At 39.7% G+C, this 20,647-nt stretch overlaps 1 protein-coding gene across 5 annotated transcripts in view; it reads right to left on the minus strand.

Annotated features, from left to right (window-relative positions):
* The window catches only part of ULK4 (unc-51 like kinase 4), a 530,581-nt gene extending 510,166 nt beyond the window's left edge, over positions 1-20,415 (minus strand). For 4 of the 5 annotated variants that reach the window (XM_058555625.1, XM_058555632.1, XM_058555621.1 and 1 more), the window contains exons 1-7: positions 19,988-20,414; positions 15,120-15,313; positions 11,593-11,692; positions 9,112-9,251; positions 6,295-6,457; positions 1,838-1,939; positions 1,187-1,270 (exon numbers count right to left, since the gene is read on the minus strand). In XM_058555625.1, the coding sequence (XP_058411608.1) occupies positions 1,187-1,270; positions 1,838-1,939; positions 6,295-6,457; positions 9,112-9,251; positions 11,593-11,692; positions 15,120-15,257 (727 nt within the window). In that variant the 5' untranslated portion in view covers positions 15,258-15,313; positions 19,988-20,414. Of the gene's footprint in view, positions 1-1,186; positions 1,271-1,837; positions 1,940-6,294; positions 6,458-9,111; positions 9,252-11,592; positions 11,693-15,119; positions 15,314-19,987 lie in introns of all 5 variants that reach the window. The other variant, XM_058555650.1, reaches the window with a different exon arrangement.
* Positions 20,416-20,647: the final 232 nt, after the last annotated feature.

The following is a 20,647-nucleotide window of genomic DNA, read 5'->3' on the forward strand; positions in this document are numbered from 1 at the left end:
CAATCCCTCTTTTCTTTACTTTGAAGATTTTTAACAGGAAAATAATAAATATCACAATATCATGATACTGTCCACTTCCATTAATCTCCAAATGTTCCGTCTTTTTAAAATCAGTAGATATATACTATGACAAAATTATCAATCTATGGTTAAAAGAAGTGGCCATGAAGACAATGGCCAAAGACATGGCCAAGCACCCCTGAGACAAAGCTATCCAAACAGACGGTGCTATCGGGCACTACGGCCACAGTCTGATGAAGACCCTGCGAAATAAGCAAGCTTGGGCCGCCAGGGGTATCTTGACCAGATCTTTGACACCTTCATCTTCAGATTTCTCTTCTCTGCATAAAAATCTTTAACTTACAAGAGAAAATAATAATCAATACTGGATTTAAAAAAATAAAATCAGAAGTCATCATTATACAAATATGAAACGACTGATTTCTACAAAAACTAAGACAAAGTTAACAAAAAAAAAGTCTAGCTTTTTGTTTTAAGAAACAGACTATTTTTAAAACATCAAGAGTTTTTTTTCACTTAAGATGATTCTTGAAATATTGAAAATATTCTGTATTCCTATTTCTTTTATTATTTACGTCCAAAAATTATTTTCTGTTAAAAACCCACAACATTATTTTTTGAAAAGTCCTGTTTTCATTTATGTGTCTTAAGATTCACTTTTTTTTGTGATGTACAGCAAAGTGTTTCATTATGTTTGTGCCTTTTGTTTTTCTTTTCTTTCCTTAAAATCGTTCAAGGTAGGTTGTTGTATTAATCACAATTTGTATGATTAAAGTCCAACACTTTTAAAATACTACAACTATATCTAGTTTAAAGACTTTAAAACTTGTCAGGGTAGCATTCTGATTCATCAAGATAAGGACTGAGAAATGCCTGATTTAGTCCTATTCAAACACTAAACAGAAATCTACATGAGACATGAGTACAAATAAAGTAAATGAGGGAAACTATTAGTAGTATTTTGTTTTCCATTTCAGTATCTTAAAAAAATGGCAAAGGGAACAACAACATTTCTCAAAATATCAACTTGGGACTATTAAAAACTATAAATTTGGGAGGTTATGAATCAGACTTTGGATAAAAGAAAAACAGACTTTGGATAAAACTGTACCTTTAGTCAATGTAAAATGTAAACTAACTGAATTTATAGCAAAAAAAATCCTACCTTTTGGAATAGGTGGCAAAGGATCTTCATAAAAAATCTTTTCAATTAATTCTGAATAACTTTCTGAGAAGAATGGAGGTTTTCCTGAAATCACACGAAGACTTGCAAAATTAAAGAGTTTGCTATCACCAATAATTCTAAATAAATCTCAACTACAGGTAGTTCAGGATTACATAGTTTACAGAAAAAAAAATATAGCAATAAGTAATTCTTGAATGCCTAGTACACACCAAGCCCACTTTCCATAAATGTTTATATTTTTATAATTCAAAACTTATCATCCTAACAAATATACAAATTCACAAATGGACACCACCATGATCCAAGGGCTGCATGGGCCACTCGACACATCTGAAGAATTCACAGTCACAGGTACCTTTACAAGAATTTCTACTAATAATCACAGTTTTTAATAGTTAGGCACATCTCAACATTCCAGATGATTATCATGAAAAAGAACTATATGTCAAAAAGTTCCTAGGAATCTGCATGTGCCTAGACACTAAGCAATTCAGTCAAAATCAGTATATATAAAAATTTAGAAAAACCAGCTTTTTCACATCGTATAGGTAAAATATTTGCAAACTATAAATTTAACCTTCTTTTGTGTGTGTCCAGCTTTGATTTTAAACTGAACCAGAAAGTAATCACCTGAAAACATTTCATAGAGCAGACAGCCCAAAGACCAGAGGTCACTGGAGACGGAGAAGTCAGTACCCCTCACAATTTCTGGTGCTGTATATATAAGAGATCCTAAAAACAAAGTAGAAAGAACAACTTTGTTAGGCATTTGTATTGTTCTCAACACAAATCTACTTGTGAGAAACCTGGTGAGGTAAAAAAAGATGGGAAGAAAACATGCACATAGATATAACTCATGTGAATTTATATTTTTTAATGTTTTCTAATTTTAAGGTTCCATTTTACAAGGATATGTAAGAATACAAACAGATTTTGAAAATCCACCTGAGTTAGAGGTGTGGCAATTTAGGTATATTCTTTTTTTAAATTAACCATTTAAATAGTCAAAAGAAAAGAAACTTTGATTATAATATTTTCATTAGAATAGGTTAAGTTACATAGCAGTAACAAGCACAAATTCCCAATGGCTTAACAAGAAAGGTGTATTTATGACTTAAACTCCACATCCACCACAGGTCAGCTGAGGGGCTCTGATCCTCATGGTCACTCAAAGACGCCAGCTGATAGAGGCTCCACCTCAACACACATTTCCTCAATCACCAAGGCGGGGAAAGAATGTAGCAAATTGCACACTGGCTCTTAAAATTCCCACCTCAAAGTGACTCACATCACTTCTGCTCACACTTTGCTAGCTTTGGCAGGAGGAATATACAATCCTACTGTATATCCAGAAGAACAGGAAATATTTAGTGAACAGCTCTAAAGTGTATACTTTATACAAAGTTTAGTATTACATAGAAACACCAAATTCTGGAGCTAGAAAGTTCCCTTATTTACTGATGAGAAAACTAAAGCTTAGCAGGGTACCCTCACATTCCCTAAGTCACACACCTGGGCATTTGCACTGCACCCACCAAAACCCAGAGTCCTCATCTCTTTCCACTCTACCTAAAAGCCTCCTATCTTCCAACGAGAATGTTCTTTCCATGAAGTGAGTAATCACCAATCACTTGGAAAACAAAATTCCACTGAGGCAAACCTTCCAGCAAATTATATCTCCAGGGCCTATTATAGGCAGATCAACAGTCTCATGTGTCCTGGTGCGTGGTTTTAAAGCCTCCTGTGACATTTTTGCTATGCTATCACATTTCATGCACACACTCATTCAACAAACACTTATGAGGGCCTATTTGCCTTCACTTTGCCAGATGCTGAGAAAGCAAAGATAAGTAAGACCTTCAGGATGCCCCGGTACCCTGCCCAACACTTAATAGGCACTTCACTAATGTTTGTTGAATGTGAATGTCTGCGTGTCCTCCCCAACTAGAAATGTAAGTTCAGTGAGGGCAGGGATTTTTGCCTGTTTATTCACATCCTTATTCCCAGTAGCTAGAACATGCCTAAATTTTTGTTGAACAAATAAACGTTGAATTAATAAATAAATGCACTAATGAACAAATGAAATATAAAGTCCCTACTTTCACAATCAAATGGGGAAAGACAAACATATAAAAATACTTATATGTGATAAGCTCAATGATAGATTTATACATAGTTATTATAAAAGTAACGGAAGGGGCCAGCCCCGTGGCGTAGCGGTTAAGTGCGCGCGCTCCACTGCTGGCAGCCCGGGTTCAGATTCCAGGCGTGCGACGCACCGCTTGTCAGGCCATGCTGTGGCGGTGTCCCACATAAAGTGGAGGAAGATTGGCACGGATGTTAGCTCAGGGCTGATATTCCTCACAAAAAAAAAAAAAAAAAAGTAACAGAAGAACCAACGTTTAAGTATTCAGTCCAATAAGAGCCTGTCAATCATGGGAAGAAAGGTTTCCTCAAGACAGCTGAATCCAGGAAAGAAGAGCAGAAGGGGAGATGCATTCCAAGAAAAGGGAACAGCAAGAACAAGGGCACAGAGGCTGGCAACAGCTTGACCTGTGCAGGAAACTGTAAACATGGCGTGCTGCTGGAGCATAAAGCAAGAGGCAGGGAATGGTGGGAGGAGACGAGAACTGTGTTAGTTTGGGTCCTCTGAAATGCAGACACCAAAACAGGATTAACCATGGAAGGATTTTACCACAGGAAACACCTGCAAGAAAAAAGGGGTGAGCTGGTCAGACCACAAGCACGTTGGACCCGCAGGGAAGAGAAAGAGAAGGAAGGTGGAGTGGAAATATCCTAGACTGCCATGCAGTATAAGAAAAGGTCAGCAAGGTCAGAGGGAATTCTCAAACCAACACTGGCCATCAGAGTGTCTCCTGCCAAGCTCAGTTGTTAGCTGGGTGCAGCCCATGGGAAGCGTGTCCTCAGAGCAAAAGTAGCAATGGATTTCCTCCTCAAGTAGCTAGGGACCTTGGTCAATTACGCTCCCTATAGTGGAAGAACAGTGAGGCGCATTCTCACGGCCGCCACAAGAACAGAGAGGCAATCAGGGACCAGATCTGGAAACTTGAACTCTAATCTGCAGGCAGTGGATTCTAAACTTGAAACTCACTTCATAAATCAGCCCAGATTTCCAGCTTCTCTCAATCAATCAAAAACACTGAGCCAGAACTGAGCCCAGCTCAACATAACCCCCATCACGCCCTCTTAAATGAGGCCACTTCATTTATACAACTTTCCTGTCCCTCAAGTTTGGCACTCATGATCCAGTCCAACCCTCTAACTTTACACAAGAGGAAATTAAGACTCCTAGGAGCTATGTGGCATTACTCTCAAGGTCACACAGTTACATGCAAAGGCAGGACTAGAATTCAGGTGTCCTTATAAGCAGCTCTTTGCAATATTACCTTTATGCAACCCAACCAGTTCTTTTATCTCATTGTGTTCATCAGTATCTCAAGTCAGCACCAATGTTAACAGATTCTTTATGGCCATACACCACTTCTAGAGACCAATCGTCAACCCCACCACAACACCCAGCCAATTGCAGTTGTCAAAAGGCAAGATGTTTATTTCCAGTGCTTTCTTCATCACCACACTTAGACTGTAGGTTCTCAAAGGCTCCAGAGAAACAGAAGTGGTTTTACTTTTCACTTTTATCTTTATATCAGAGGTAGATGAAGGTGAGCGGCCTATGACACTGGTGATCACCGATGGTCACCCGATGGTCAGGACTGATGGTTACAAGGGTCCTCCATCCTTGGTCTAAGAGGCTAACCTGCCCCATCATGAGGTCTGTTCTTAGATTAAGCACAGAAGTTACTGAGAGTCACTGCTAGAGACTCTAACCTATTTCTCCACAACATAGTCCTCCCCCCCTTACTAAAGGGGAATATTTCAAATACGCATTCCTGAAATATAGCACCTTTCTTGTTGTCAATAATAAAAGCATAAATAATAATTCATAACTTAATATTCTACTAACATAGTCCACAATATTCATTTTCATGGAATGCCAGTCATTCTATAGAATGATATTTGGGGATCTTAAAAGCCTTCTTCCGGCATGAAATTTTACTGCATATAAGACTGGTCTTGAAAGTTAAATTTCCTTTGGTCATATTTATAGGGCCTACAGTTAATCAGCTGCTCCCCATCCCTTTCCGTCATTCCTCTCATCCCAGGCCACATGACTACCAAGACCTAGGACGCATAGTGCCCTTCCCTCCATGGTGAGTATACTAGAGCTTCAGTGGGCCAAAGTCTCAAATATCTGCACAGGGAACTTGAGGAAGAAAGATCTCTACCACTTATCTCAAAAGTTCTGGTATAAAAAAAATCACTTCACACTCACCCCTCAGGTGCAGCCATTCTAACACCCCAGACCCCATCTCACTGCCAAACCACCTCCCAGGGAATGCACCCCTATAAATCTTCCCTAAATGCAGAATATCAGTTACTCAACAATGTTGAACAAATATCTACTTGACCCACTAGAATGTGACAGGCACTGATCTAACTGCTGAGGAAACAGCAGGAATCAAGACAAAACCCCTGGGCCGGCCCCGTGGCGCAGCGGTTAAGTGCGTGCGCTCTGCTGCTGGCAGCCCAGGTTCAGATCCCGGGTGCCCAGCGAGGCACCACTTGTAAGGCCATGCTGTGGCGGTGTCCCATATAAAGGGGAGGAAGATAGGCACAGATGTTAGCCCAGGGCCAGTCTTCCTCAGCAAAAAGAGGAAGGATTGGCACGGATGTTAGCTCAGGGCTGATCTTCCTCACAAAAAAAAAAAAAAAAAGACAAACTCCCTCTCCGTATGTTCTAATAAGAGGTCAGTGACATATAAAGCTAAGGAGAGGATACAGGCGTTGTTAGAAGTATCCCATGCCTTACACAGTATTAGATCCCCATGGAAGACTTTAGACCATGGACAAAGCCATCCCTATATCCAGACTTCTCCAGACTCTCCTGGTCATTATTATTTCCAATACATTATTTGACTGGTAAAATAAAAGGTTGACATTATCTCCTAAATACATGACTTGGGCGGCCCACAACCAGAGTTACGATCTTTAAGCTCTCCACATACCTTTGACTCTACTTTTCATGTTTTTCTTCATTACATTTTCCCCACTATCACCTCCTCCTTCTTCTGCTGCCACCAAAGCAAAGAATTCTTCCAAATTTTCACCTTCCACTTTTGCCAGGCAAAAATTACTAAACTTCAATGTGCCAGGCCCTTCCAAGAGTATCTACAAAGATTAAAAAACGCATTCAGAAGCAAACAATTCAATTTGCATTTCCATCAGTACCTCTTAAAATATCACTAAAGAACTCTGAGCACTAGCTTTCTTGCTTCATCACAACTCAGAAAATTAAATGCTCACAATTTTTTTAAAAAGCAGTTAAAGAAAAATAAATCCAACATGTTAATAATAATAGAATCAAATATTAAATTGTCCATTCTCAGATGTATATCATGAACACATCACATAACCACAGAGGGAAACTTCAGGCTTTTGGGAAAGAACAATGCATATGGAACAATCTATACTTGCCAACCCTCAGTGACAGCTGAAGGAGGATTTGAGAACCCACCTGCCAGAGGTGTTGTTTATTCAAGGGAGGAAGTATAATGTAGGACTAAAACTGGGGTTTTGAAGTTAGAGATCCGAATTTGAACCCTAGGTCCACCCTTTACAGCAGTCTAACCTGGAGAACTTAACCTTTCTAAATCTCACTCTCTTCACCTATAAAATGGGAAAAATAACACAACTCTTCAGACTGTGGTGAGGATTAACTGAGGTTATACATGCAAAAGGCTTTGAACAGTGACAGCCATGTGATCAGTGCTCAAGTCTGCTAATATAACTTGTGATTAGAAGTTATCTGATGGGGCCGGCCCCGTGGCTTAGCGGTTAAGTGTGTGCGCTCCGCTGCCAGCGGCCCGGGGTTCGGATCCCGGGTGCACACCGACGCGCTGCTTCGCTTGTCAGGCCATGCTGTGGGGGTGTCCCATATAAAGTAGAGGAAGATGGGCACAGATGTTAGCCCAGGGCTGATCTTCTACACACACACACACACACACACACACAAAATAAATAAATAAATAACTTTAAGAAGTTATCTGTTGATTGTTGAAACCATGCCAGGAAACAGTGTTCTATTACTCTTATCTTTTCCTCCTGAGTCATTAAAAATATTTCTGGGAAATTGCAATGGGTCAGGCGGCTTTTTGTTTTTAAAAGCAATTTAAAGTCTACCCTAAACTTCTCCTCACAAATACTAAGGATGTCTGTCAGTCTACAACAGTGACTTTTAAACTTTTTTGAGCACCAGAATCCCTTGGAGGACTTGTTAAGAACAACTACTAGTCCCTACCCCCAGAGTTTCTGATTCAACAGGTCTCCAGTGGGGTCCAAGAACCTGCATTTCTAACAAGTCCCAAGTAATGCTGATGATGCTGGTCCAGGGAACACACTTTGAGAACCACTGACAGGGGTCAGCAAATTTTTTTATAAGTTAGTAAATATTTCAGCCTTTGCAAGCCATAAGATCGTTGTTCTAAGTACTCAACTCTGAAGCCACTGACAATATACAAACGAAAGGGTGTGGCTGTGTTCCAATAAAACTTCACCTACAGAAATGGGCAGGCAAACGCTGCCAACCCCAGTTCTAGAATAAAGGTTACATTACAAATCAGCCTGAATGTCCTAGATTATAAACAGCTGATACTAGATCTCATTAAACAACTCCCACACAGAGGGTGGCACACTACAGCCTCTGGGCCAAATTCCAGCCACTACCAGTTTTTGTAGGGGTGTGAGCTAAACATGGTTTTTATATTTCTAAATGGTTAAAAAAAATCAAAATAATATAATATTTCTTGATATGTGAAAAATTATATGAAATTGATATCTCAGTTTCCACAAATAAATTTTCATTGAAATAAAGCCACACTCATGCATTAACATACTGTCTATAGCTGCTTTCAGGGCTGTAACCACAGTCAAGTGGTTGCAGGCTTGAGGCAAGTATATGAATATTGCAAACAAGAACTTCTATGCATTATACAGAATTATTATGGAGTTTTTTTTAGGATTAATTATGTTCTCTACAGATGGCCTAAAATAATGTTTACCCAAGGATATTATTCAATTTTCCATTTCATTGTGTACACATTAACAAAGGAAAAGAAGTAGCAATTCAGACCAGTAATAAGTACAATCTCTACAAATATTTACTTATAAAGGTAATGATAGACGCCACTGATGGAGAGCACACTACCTACCAGAAAGTGTCCTAGAAGCTTAACCTAAATATAGTATATAATCCTCACAATTACCCTGAAATATCTATCTCCATATCACAGACAAGGAAACCAAAGTGCAGAGAGAAAGGTCAACTTGTCCAGGGTCACACAACTCCTAAATGTCCATGTCAACTGTGACTCAGAAACTAAGCAGGTTTTATGACTCTGCTACACTGAAGCACATTTAGTTATGTATCATTAGATTTATCAAAAATGAAGATATTTGATCCATAGTATCAGGAATCATACATGGTACCAAGAGTGCAATTATCAAACTAAAATAATGGCTCACAATTGTGTACTATAACTTAAGAGTTTAGAGTCTTAATTTATAGATCTACTGAGCTCATCATTCACAATGTACCTCTGCAGCAATAACAATTACTCAAAGAACCCTGCAAGGAGGATAGACTTCGCATTCTAAAAGCTACTTCAACAGGTAGCTAAAAAGGTAGCTAAAATATAGTACTGTTTTTTATTTTAAAAAATGTTAACAAAATTTCAAGATATTCTACATAAAAATAAAAACACCTTTGATAAAGCATTATAAATTAAGGCATAAGCAGTTAGGAAATCAAAAGTTTCATGAATTACCTTCCCAGGAGAAATGTCACAAAAGAGAATGCCAAGTTCATGAAGATGATGTAATCCAGTAAGCAGGTCAATCCCAAATTCTCTCACAACATCTTCCGGGAGGTTTTCATCTTGAGCAATAACCATTTCTAAGGAACCACCTGCAAGTTGTTTAAAATCACCCATTTTGGGCCGGCCCCGTGGCCTGGCGGTTAAGTGCGCGTGCTCTGCTACTGGCGGCCCGGGTTCGGATCCCGGGAGCGCACCGACGCACCGCCTCTCCGGCCATGTTGTGGCAGCGTCCCACATACAGCAACTAGAAGGATGTGCAGCTATGACATACAACTATCTACTGGGGCTTTGGGGGAAAAATAAATAAATAAAATTATTAAAAAAACAAATAAATAAATAAAATAAAATAAAATCACCCATTTTAACCCACCAACATCACACAATGCCTCCAAGAGGTTCCATGCTGGGAGATACCAAGCATTAAAAAATGATTTAATCAGTACACCTAGACAGTCTGGCTGAGGAAACACACGTGTGAATGAACAGTGCTCAAAGCAGTCTAACAGAAATCTGTGTCCACTCTTCAGAGCCAGCTCCCGAGAACAACTGCTTGGTCTGGAAAAATGGTCAATAAGTAAGCAGGTGGGATGAAGGGGGAATAACTCTGGTGCTGAGATTTCTCACTCTAGATCCCTCAGGAATTGAACACCTGCAAAAATTAGTGGTAAAGACTACCCCAAACTGTACACTGAAATCACATTATGCAAAATATAGTCATGTTTACTCCTGTGCAAAGTTAGGTCACACTCTGTAAGTACTGCAAGCGAAAAAGATGATGCCTCTCCTTAACAGGTAGAGAATTGCAGTCCTTAGTGCATACTCCGATGAAATGAAAGGTCCAAGGCAGACAGACTGTGATTTCTATCTCTACACCCTTCCAAGGTCCCAGTCACATCGCCAGCATCTAAGAGCCAGAAACACTTTTTTTTTTTAAAGGGTCAAGATAATAACAGAAGCTAAATTCAGAGAAAGCGAATTCTTAGCGGGCATCTGAAAGTTCAGTGAGAACTACTGTGATGAAGGGAGAAGGTATCTGGGATTTTTTTTTGTTTTGGTGGGTGAGGAACCACTCCAGACATAGGCACAAATAAGAATTAGGCTAAGAAAATGGTCAGGGGTCAGAAATAACTGCTGAAGCAAAAAGCAATACAGGGCAAGTCCCCTGATCACCTCAACAGTGTGTACATCCATGGGAGTAATTAAACCACAGTACCCTCCTATTGATTCAGAAAGCTAAAATGAGAGTAAGTTATTATTAGCCACCCCTGGTGGTCTAGTGGTTAAGATTCAGCACTCTCACTGCCATGGCCTGGGTTCAGTTTCCAGTTAGGGAACCACACCACCCATCTGTCAGTTATCACACTGTGGTGGCTGCGTGTTGCTGTGATGCTGAAAGCTATGCCACCAGTATTTCAAACACCAGCAGGGTCACCCATGGCAGACAGGTTTCAGCAGAGCTTCCAGACTAAAACAGACTAGGAAGAAGGACCTGGCCACTCACTTCTGAAAAAACTGACCAGGAAACCCTATGAATAGCAGTGGAGCATTGTCTGATAAAGTGCCAGAAGGTGAGAGGATGGCACAAAAACACCAGGCAGCGTTCCACTCTGCTGTACACAGGGTCACTAGCAGTCAAAATTAACTCAATGGCATTAACAACATAAGTTATTATTCCAAATAACCTCTTTCATGATTCAGTTTTATCAATTCTAAGTGCCAATATAATAGGTAAGATTCATAAAGCTAGAAATAATTGCAATATATCTTAATAATCTTTTATTATTGCTCAATATATAAACAGAAGTACACTAATGGTGGTACTTGTTACATTTTCCCTGAAGACAATGAAACTAAAATCTTACATAATATCTATGTACTTAGTTACCTTTCTCCCTGTGTGTAATCCTAGAAAGTTGTATCAAGCAAGAGCTATAAATGTAATCTCTAATTATTCCTATGTGGTGGTATTTGTTGATTCATCTTTATATTTTTCCACATTGCTTAAGTTTTTATTAAAAGCAAGTATCCTTTTCACAAAAATAAAAAGACGATCACTTTATAAACTAATTAAGCTATAGCTAGTTGACCTAAAATACTTTGTTTTTATTGAATGGGAAAACTTGTTTGATAAATTAATCATCACTAAAAAATATTTCTAGATTTTTATGTAGATGACTTAGTAATATTTATACCAACGTAAAGTTAACCCCAAATCAAATTGTACATTAAGTCTTCCTCTTACCAAACATCTTTGCTCTTTATCCTTCCCCAATATTCATCAAACAATAGATGTTCAAGTTAATGTAGTCAATAGTATCAATACTGCTTATATTTGCAACAGAAGAAAAAAGGAAAATAACAAAACCTACACCATATGTTTTTTCAAAAGTATATAAGATGGCCACATTTGCAGCACTTATAAGCTCTTACCTGTGCAGAGTTCAACTACTAGCCAGAGATGATTGCTGGTTTCGTACCACTCATGAAAAGTTACAATATTCTTGTGTTTAATTTCATGGGTGAGACGTACCTATAAAAACACACAGCATTCACACTAAAAAAAAAAGTTCTTAAAACCCCTGCATCCATTAAGAAACACCTAAAAACACAATTGGGAAATGGATAAGAAAATAGTGGAATTTGTTTGGTGGAATTCTACACAGACATTAAAATGATGGTTATGAAGCCTGGTGACATGGAAAAATGCTAATTTAATGTACAATCTAAAAAAAAAAAAAAACCTTGTGCAATATAGTTTTGTGTATTTGTGTAAATACAACATTGCAAAAAAAATAGTCATTGCAATAACATGGATGGAGCCGGAGGGTACTATGTTAAGTGAAATAAGCCAGACAAAGACAAACACTGTACGACTTCACTCGTATGTGGAATAAAAACTAACACATGGACAAAGAGAACGGTTTTGTGGTTACCAGGGGGAAGGGAATTGGGGGGTGGGCGCAAGGGGTGAAGGGGTACATTTATACGGTGACTGACAAATAATAATGTACAACTGGAATCTCACAATGTTATAAACTATTATGACATCAATTAAAAAAAAAAAAAAACGTCGTAAGAAAATGACCAGAAGGTATACATCAAAATAGCTGCTGTTATGAGTAGAATTACCAGTGTGCTTCAATTCTTTCTACTTCTCTTTTTCTATTTTCTATTTAAGTACACACTACTTTTACAATCAGGAAAAAAGAATAAGTTAAAAAAAAGAAATCTTTACTAAGTAAAAATAACCTAAATGCTCAATAATACAGTAATAGTTAAACAAGTTGTATATCAACTGACAAAATATTAGTCCAAGATTAAAATGTTTACTTAATTTTATAACAACACGGAAAAATTAAAATGTTATGATGTTAAGTGAAAAAGGTAAGAAACAAAATTATATAATACCATGATTAGAAAATTAAAAGAAAAAGATCTTACAGAAAAAAAGACTAGAAGAAAACAAACCAAAACAGGACAGTGATTGTCCTCAGGTGATAGAACAACGCTGCTGCTTTGTGTCTTCTATCCATTTTTCTATACTGTCCAAAGTTTCTCGAACGATGATGTAGCACTTTTACAATATTTAAAAGAACTCCCAAAGAATTTTACAATTTTCTTTTTAAAAATATTTTTAGTGAATCCTAATCTCAATTCACCTAGATTATTAAAAGAGGAAACATTACAATGAACACACTGATCTTAAAATGTACATTTCCATTAGATCATAAGAATACTTATGCACCAAAAACAAAAGAGTGAATTCAAAACTCAATAATAAAGGTGCAAAAGCCTATCAGTTAAAAAATGCTAAGTTGCTTTGGGGACTTTGCTTTCTTCCTTTAAAATCCCATTAAATATGGGAACTAAAACTACAAAAGTGTGTGATTAGCAAACCATCACGACCCAGAATTGTCGAACTACCAAAATGCTTTGGATCCTTGTTTTGCAATTTTCTTTAACAACAAAAAAAAATCACATACAAATTCTACTGTCACTCAACATACAAATTCTACTGTCACTCAACACAGGCTAACAGGTTCATAGTTTATAGAAACACAGAGCTCCCTATTTTAAAAAGGGAATATGGTACACTCTGGGAACAACTAGGTAGGCTCATAGCGTAACACAAATAACGGAAAATGAATCCACAGAACTTAGAAGACAGATGAGGAAAAAGCCAAAAGTCAGAGTGACCAAGAGAGAATCTGAGGAGCACCCTGTAATAAATTACCCATAATAAGGCCACTAGAGAATGTGAAGGACACTTGGTGAGCTTGTTTAAACAGATACCCACTGATTCAGGCACAGGAAGGGGAGGTCCTGGTGAAGAAATAAAGGAGGTATGGAAATTTCAACAGAATTCAGCACACAGCACACCCTCCCAACACTCTCCATCATTCAATATATGCCAAGTACCTACTCTTCCAGACTCTGGGCCACCTTAGCTCTCTCAATCTCTCCCTCCACCCTCATCTCAACCACCCATCTGTGACCTGTGCTGTCCCATACGGGAGCCACTCACCATAGAGGGCTTCTGTGTCCTTGAAAAGAGCTAGTCTGAACTGAGATGAGCTCTAAGTGTAAAATACACACCAGGATGCTGAACACTTAATATCAAACTAATACATATATCTCATTAATAATTTTTATACTGATTGCATGTTAAAATGATAATACATTGTATATACTGAATTAAATAAAATATATTAATAAAATTAATTTCATCTATTTATTTTCCTTTTCTCAGTGTGGCTACTATGAACTTTAAAATTAGATTTGCAGCCTCCATTATATTTCTATTGGACAGCACTGCTAGATTTTTACCAATAATTGTATTATCTCCAAAATCTCTTTCTCACATCCTCGTCCATGACCACTACTCTTTCCAGCTCACTCATTCTGGTACTGCAATTCTGGTTAAGTTCACCCCTGCACACACTCTGCATATACCCAAGGAGCTGAAGCAGACAGAAAGCATGCTGAGTGATCCACCTTCAATTTATGATCCCCAATCCCAAACGGCCCCAGCCAGTCTGTGCTCCAAGAGACTATTCACACCTCCTCTTTCCTAAAACACTGCCTTCCCCTCCTCCCATTTCCAAACTGATGACTTAGCTTCTCATCTCAAAGAAAACCTAATCAGAAGAGAAATTCCTCGTGTTCCCAGCACTGAATCTGCATCTTGTCCCATATACCTGTCTTCCCTCGACTGTCCACACTCCTTTCAAAAGCCAACAGCTCCGCACACCCATTCAAACGGCTATTACAAAAAAAAAAAAAAAAACAGAAAATAAGTGTTGGCAAGGATGAGAAATGGGATCCCTTACACACTGTTGGTGAGAATGTAAAATGGTACAGTTTTTGTGGGAAACAGTATGGCAGTCCTCAAAAAATTAAACAGAATTACCACAGGATACAGCAATTCCACCTTGGGTATATACCCAAGAGTCTCGAAGAAATATTTGTACACCCATGTTCATAACAACATTATTCACAAGAGACAAAAGGTATAAGCAACCCAATTGTCCACAGACAGGTGAATGGATAAGCAAAATGTGCTATGTACATACAATGGAATATTATTCAGTCTTAAAAAGAAATGAAATTCTGACACATGCTACAACATGGATGAACCTGAAGACATAAAGCTAAATGAAATAAGTCAGTCACAAAAAGACAAATTCTGTATGATTCCATTTATATGAGGTACCTTTCAGAGACAGAAAGTAGAATGGTAGACACCAGTTTATGTTCACTAATAACCATATGACTTCAGTATGTTTATTAGTCTTTATTCAGGATTGGTGGCACTAAACAGATAGAAGGAGGTCCACTTCAGATTGAAAATGTGGCATTTGCTATAGTGAGTTCAATGGCTTCTGTTTACATGCTACTTATTCTATCTGATCACAGCTCTGTCTTTTCCCAGAGGGAGGGAAACAGACTTGACTTACCCAGTTGGTTATTTCAGGCCTTTTGCACTTATCAGTACAAAGAATAGCTACAAAATTGATTGTCCCCTTCCGTCGCCCTTTATAGACAACGGTCTTGCTTCCTCTGCCAATCTCCTCATACAGAATGAAGTTTTCCATCTCTGGCCCGACTTCTCACACTCCATAAAATGACAGCCTAATAGCATCTCTAGCTCCTAAAAAGTAGACAAAAACGACACCTATAAATACAAGCTAGTTGCATGATTAATTAGCCTAGGATATTTATTATAAAAATAAGTCTAATAATTCTATAAATTCAGAAAATTCACCTAATAAAGTTTTGGCTACTTGTGTCTTTATTTTTATAAGATAAAAAAAGCTAAGGGAAAAATAAATAAAACAATGTACAAACCAATCTTCAACTTCCTATCAACAAGAGCCTAACAAAAATAATGACAATGACAGCTTATTTCCAACATACGTAACAAAATCAGGGAACGAATGAGATTTCAGCCAATTATACTTTTCTTACTTTCTCTGTTACAATCGAAAGCACATTGTGTCAGGGCCGGCCCCGTGGCTTAGCGGTTAAGTGCGTGCACTCCGCTGCTGGCGGCCCGGGTTCGGATCCCGGGCGCGCACCGACACACCGCTGCTCTGGCCATGCTGAGGCTGCGTCCCACATACAGCAACTAGAAGGATGTGCAGCTATGACATACAACTATCTACTGGGGCTTTGGGGGGAAAATAAATAAATAAAATTATAAAAAAAAAAAAAGAAAGCACATTGTGTCAACATCTGTATAACAATTGGAGCAATATATGCCCCACTTAAACCTCAAATTATGAGAAGCAAATGAGACAACATATGTAGAAACACTTTATAAACAAATATGGAATAACAGTATTTCCACCGAGATTCCAAGAGTCAATCCAAATATTATGTGAAGTCAGGAGTCAGCAAATTACTGGTTCCTGGGCCAAATCTAGCCTGCTGCTGTTTTTATAAATAAAGTTTAATTGGAACACAGCCATGCCCATTCATTTATATACTGTCTAAGGCTACAATGGGAGAGTTGATTAGTTGTGACAGAGACCCTATGTCCCGCACACACTCTAAAATATTTACTATTTGGCCCTTTACAGGAAAACTTTGCCAACTCTTGTTTTAAATCAATAATCTTTTTAACCAATCACTTCATCATCTAGGATATAAGCAGTTAAAAGAGTTCATTTTCTTAACCAACAAAATCCCCTAATTTTCATGAGTAAATAAGGATTTGATGCCGTCTTTTATCAGACTAGATTTTATTTAGAATTTAAGTAAAATAGTGGATTCAGTATCTTAACATATTCCCAACAACATAAAGTATTTACTGGACTAAAAATATCTTTTAAATTGGCATCTCTTTGGGAGGATTATACATGCTAGACTATAGAAAACTTCCCAGAAATTATCCAAGCAGTAAGATAGTCTCTTTAAAAACAGCTTATGTTTCTATATGGTACCCAGTAAATCAGAGCCTATGGTAAAATCCTTCTGAAATAGAGAATGTAAAAGAGCAGTAAGTTAACGGGTATGCGGTTTCTTTTTGGGCAGATGAAAATGTCCTGGCATTAGATAGTGCTGATGGTTGTATAGCTTTGTGAATAAACCAAAAATCACTGAATCGTACATTTTAAAGGGGTGAATTTTATACTATGTGAATTTTGATACATTAATATATTGTAATATAATTACCACCATAGCGTTAGTTAATACCTCTATCACATCACATAATTATTTCTTTTTTGTGGTGAAAACATTTAAGATCTATATCTTAGCAACTTTGAAGTGTACAATACATTATTGCTGACTATAATCACTATGATGTACACCAGATCTCCAGAACTTATTAATCTTTGGTTGCAGGCCATACAAAAACAGGCAGAGCCAGATTTGGCTGGTACACAGTAGTTTGCTGAACCCAGTCCTGGTATAAGGAACCAGCTATCTAAGAATCTAGGAATAATTCTAATTCCATAATTCCATCTTCTAATGAAATTAAAACTTACTGCAAAATGGGAAAAATTCTACTATAAAAATTTCTAGGCTAGTAATTACATTTAGTTATTTGGATTATAAACCTGGTATCTAGATCAAATCAGAAGAAATCAGACTATTGACAGCGAAATTTTTTAAATTCTAAGTAGAAAAGATGTGGGAGAGTTTTGAATTTACATAAATGGAAACCCAAAAAATGCACAGATAGTATCTGTTTCTTTCAATCAGTTTTACTAAGTTCCTTTTACATTCCTCTCCTCCTAAAACCCATTCATTAAAAAGAACCAATCCTGACTCCTGACCCACCAAAATACAGCCTTAACAAGAGTAACTACGTGGCAAGAAGTCAACAACACGACACATAATATAACCAAAATAAGTTTAAACTGACAATATGTTAATACGGAGAAGCTATTAAGACAGAAGAAAAATAACAAGACCTTAATTAAATGTTCACAAATTGGCTAGATTAGAATATATCAGGATAAGTTGTTGAAATAATAAGTTTTTATGTAAGATGAATAATTGATTCCTTGAAAACAAGGTTTTAGGCCACAAGAAATTTTAAAAATCTTAAAATTTTAAATGTGATTCAGTCCAAATTCATTTCTTCAGTCTTTTACTGAGTAGGGGCATCTGAGCAGACTAGCAATTTGAAATTAACAAAACACATCAATTATAAAGTCTGCTTAGATAAGGTGGTTTATTACCTTCAGTACTTCCCCTCTATGGGGATGTTTTCTTGGAGTAAAATAAGAAATGGATCAGATGATCTTCTAAGTTATCTTTCAAGTTTGAAATTCCATGACTTTAAGATACTTTTTGACTCATTCCAAGGATGTTCCTCACCTTAGACTTCTTGATATGCATTTGAATAAATTTGTAACCTCTTGGGAGCCAGCCCCGTGGCCAAGCAGTTAAAGTTCTGCGTGCTTGGCCGGCCCCGTGGCTTAGGGGTTAAGTGGGCGCGCTCCGCTGCTGGCGGCCCGTGTTCAGATCCCCGGCGCGCCCCAACGCACCGCTTCTCCAGCCATGCTGAGGCCGCATACCACATACAGCAACTAGAAGGATGTGCAACTGTGGTGTACAACTATCTACTGGGGCTTTGGGGGAAAAAAATAAATAAATAAAATTAAAAAAAAAAAAAAAAAGTTCTGCGTGCTCCACTTCAGTAGCCCGGGTTCTCAGGTTCGGATCCCAGGCGGGGACATACTCCACTCATCAGCCATGCTGTGGAGGCATCGCACATACAAAGTAGAGGAAGACTGGCACAGATGTTAGCTTAGAGCTAATCTTCCTCAAGCAAAAAAAGAGGAAGATTGGCAATAGATGTTAGCTCAGGGAAAATCTTCTTCACCAAAAAAAAAAATAATTGTAACCTTTTAAATTGTAAAATAAAACACAAGTACAGAAAAACCCACAAAATAAATGTATAGTTTAATGATTATAAAAGGGACACCCTTGGGTCAGCCCCCGGCCTACTGGTTAAGTTTGGCGCACTCCACTTCAGCAGCCCAGGTTCAGTTTGCCCCAGCAGACCTACACCACTGTGCAGCCATGCTGTGCCAGCAACCCACATACAAAATAGAGGGAGATCAGCACAGATGTTAGTTCAGGGCAAATCTTCCTCAAGCAAAAGGAGGAAGACTGGCAACAGATGTTAGCTCAGGGTGATTCTTCATCAGCCAAAAAAAAAAAAAAAAAAAAAGAGGGACACCCTTGTAATCACCACCACGTCAGGAATAGCACTTTGCCAGCCATCCCATAAGCCGCTCTGTGAGCCTACCCCAATTGCAACTCCTCATACTCCCCAAAAGTAATCACTCTCCTGACTTTCATAATTATCACTTTGTGTTCCTTTATAGTTTTCTCACCCAAGTGTACATTCCCAGACACCACAGTTCAGTCTTCAACATTTTCTAAAAGCATGATGCATCTTTTGAGTCTCTTTTAATCTACAAGTTCACCTAGGTATTATCTGAGAAGCCAGAAGTCAGAGGAAATCACATAAATGAGGCATTTAAGATCCAGGGTGCAGGGCCTTCATACGACAAACTCTGAAACAGACCAGGTGACAGGGGAACGCTGGTAAAGACAGGAACACTCCCCTCAGTCATCCCAATCTTCAGATCATTAACTCCCGCACTAGCAGCATCGGCAACAGATGGGAACTTGACAGAAATGCAAATTCTCGACTCCCAGCCCAGGCCTACTGAATCAGAAACTCTGGAAGCGGGGCCTCCGGATGCAAGCTCACTTTCACAGCCGCAGGGTGGCAGACACTCTACTAAGCACTGAATAGGTGCTCCTCCTCGCAGCACTTTACAGACCGAACTAACTGCAGGCTCTGAGCTTGGTCTGACCTCGAAAGTGCAGACTACGTAGTGTAGCTCCGTAGACACTCAGCCCCCATCCCTATCCCCCACCCCAAGCAGCTCGCAGCCAGCGAACTGGCGGCTTCCACGGACATCAGTCAGCGAGGCTGGCTTAGAACCTGAGAGGGGCCGCCAGGGTTTTAAGAGAGAAAATTGAGAATCTGGGGCGTCCATAAAGCGCATCTCCTGAACTCTAAAGGCCGAGCGCCCCGTACGCCCCCTGCACCCAGGTCCTAGAAGACGTGTCCCGGGTGCCCTGAACTGAAGCCCGGAAAAAGTTGTGTGGGGTTTTTAGTTTAACACGAGCACAAAGCAGAGCCGGAAGAGAGGGGCGGACGGAGAGAGAGCGCGGGGGGCACAGGACCGAGGGAGGGCAGGTGAGCGGGCCTGCAGGCCTGCAGTCTCTCCCGCACCCCTGAGGAAGACACAAGCCCCGATTCGCGGCCCCTAAAACTGCCTCTGCCCCTCACCTGGTCGCTCGATGGAGAAGCAGCAGATCCACTGGACGGCGCCCGCCAGTGCGCGCGCCTCGGCCCCCACCCTCAGGACGGGTCCACTGGCCAAAGGCCAGGGGCGAAGCAATGGAGTCACGCGGGACGCGCAGAAGAAGCGGAAGGCCGTGCAAGTCTAGCGCCCCTCCGCGTTTGGATTCGTCCACCCCGTCTCCAGGGCAGCACGCAGAACGCCGGAAAGAGCGCAGGGCACTGACTGGCTGAGCAGTTTCGGCTCCTATTGGCTGGAGCCTGGAAGTGAGGCCGGTAGGGCGCCTCCCTCAGCCCTAACGGCCTCGAACCCAGCCTTAGGACGAGTCCACCGACCCTAGACCGGGGCAGGAAGTGTTGGAGGGAGGCGAGATTCATAGCGTAAGCGTGAATTCACGCGAGTTCAGCACCCCTCCACGTTTGGATTCGCCCATCCCGTCTCCAGGGCAGCACGCGGAACGCCGAAGGAGCGCACGGCGCTGACTGGATGAGCAGCTCCGGTTCCTATTGGCTGGGGCCCGGAAGTGGGAGGCCGTGACGGAGGGTTCGTCCTCTCTGTGTGGATGTGGGGACTGGGGTCTTAGGAGGATGGGGGGGGTGCTGCATCAGCAGTAGTTCCACAGTTGGTGCCTATGGCGCTCTGGGTTC

The sequence above is a fragment of the Diceros bicornis genome, chromosome 2 (genome assembly GCF_020826845.1).
Source record: "Diceros bicornis minor isolate mBicDic1 chromosome 2, mDicBic1.mat.cur, whole genome shotgun sequence".
NCBI classification, from domain to species: domain Eukaryota; kingdom Metazoa; phylum Chordata; class Mammalia; order Perissodactyla; family Rhinocerotidae; genus Diceros; species Diceros bicornis.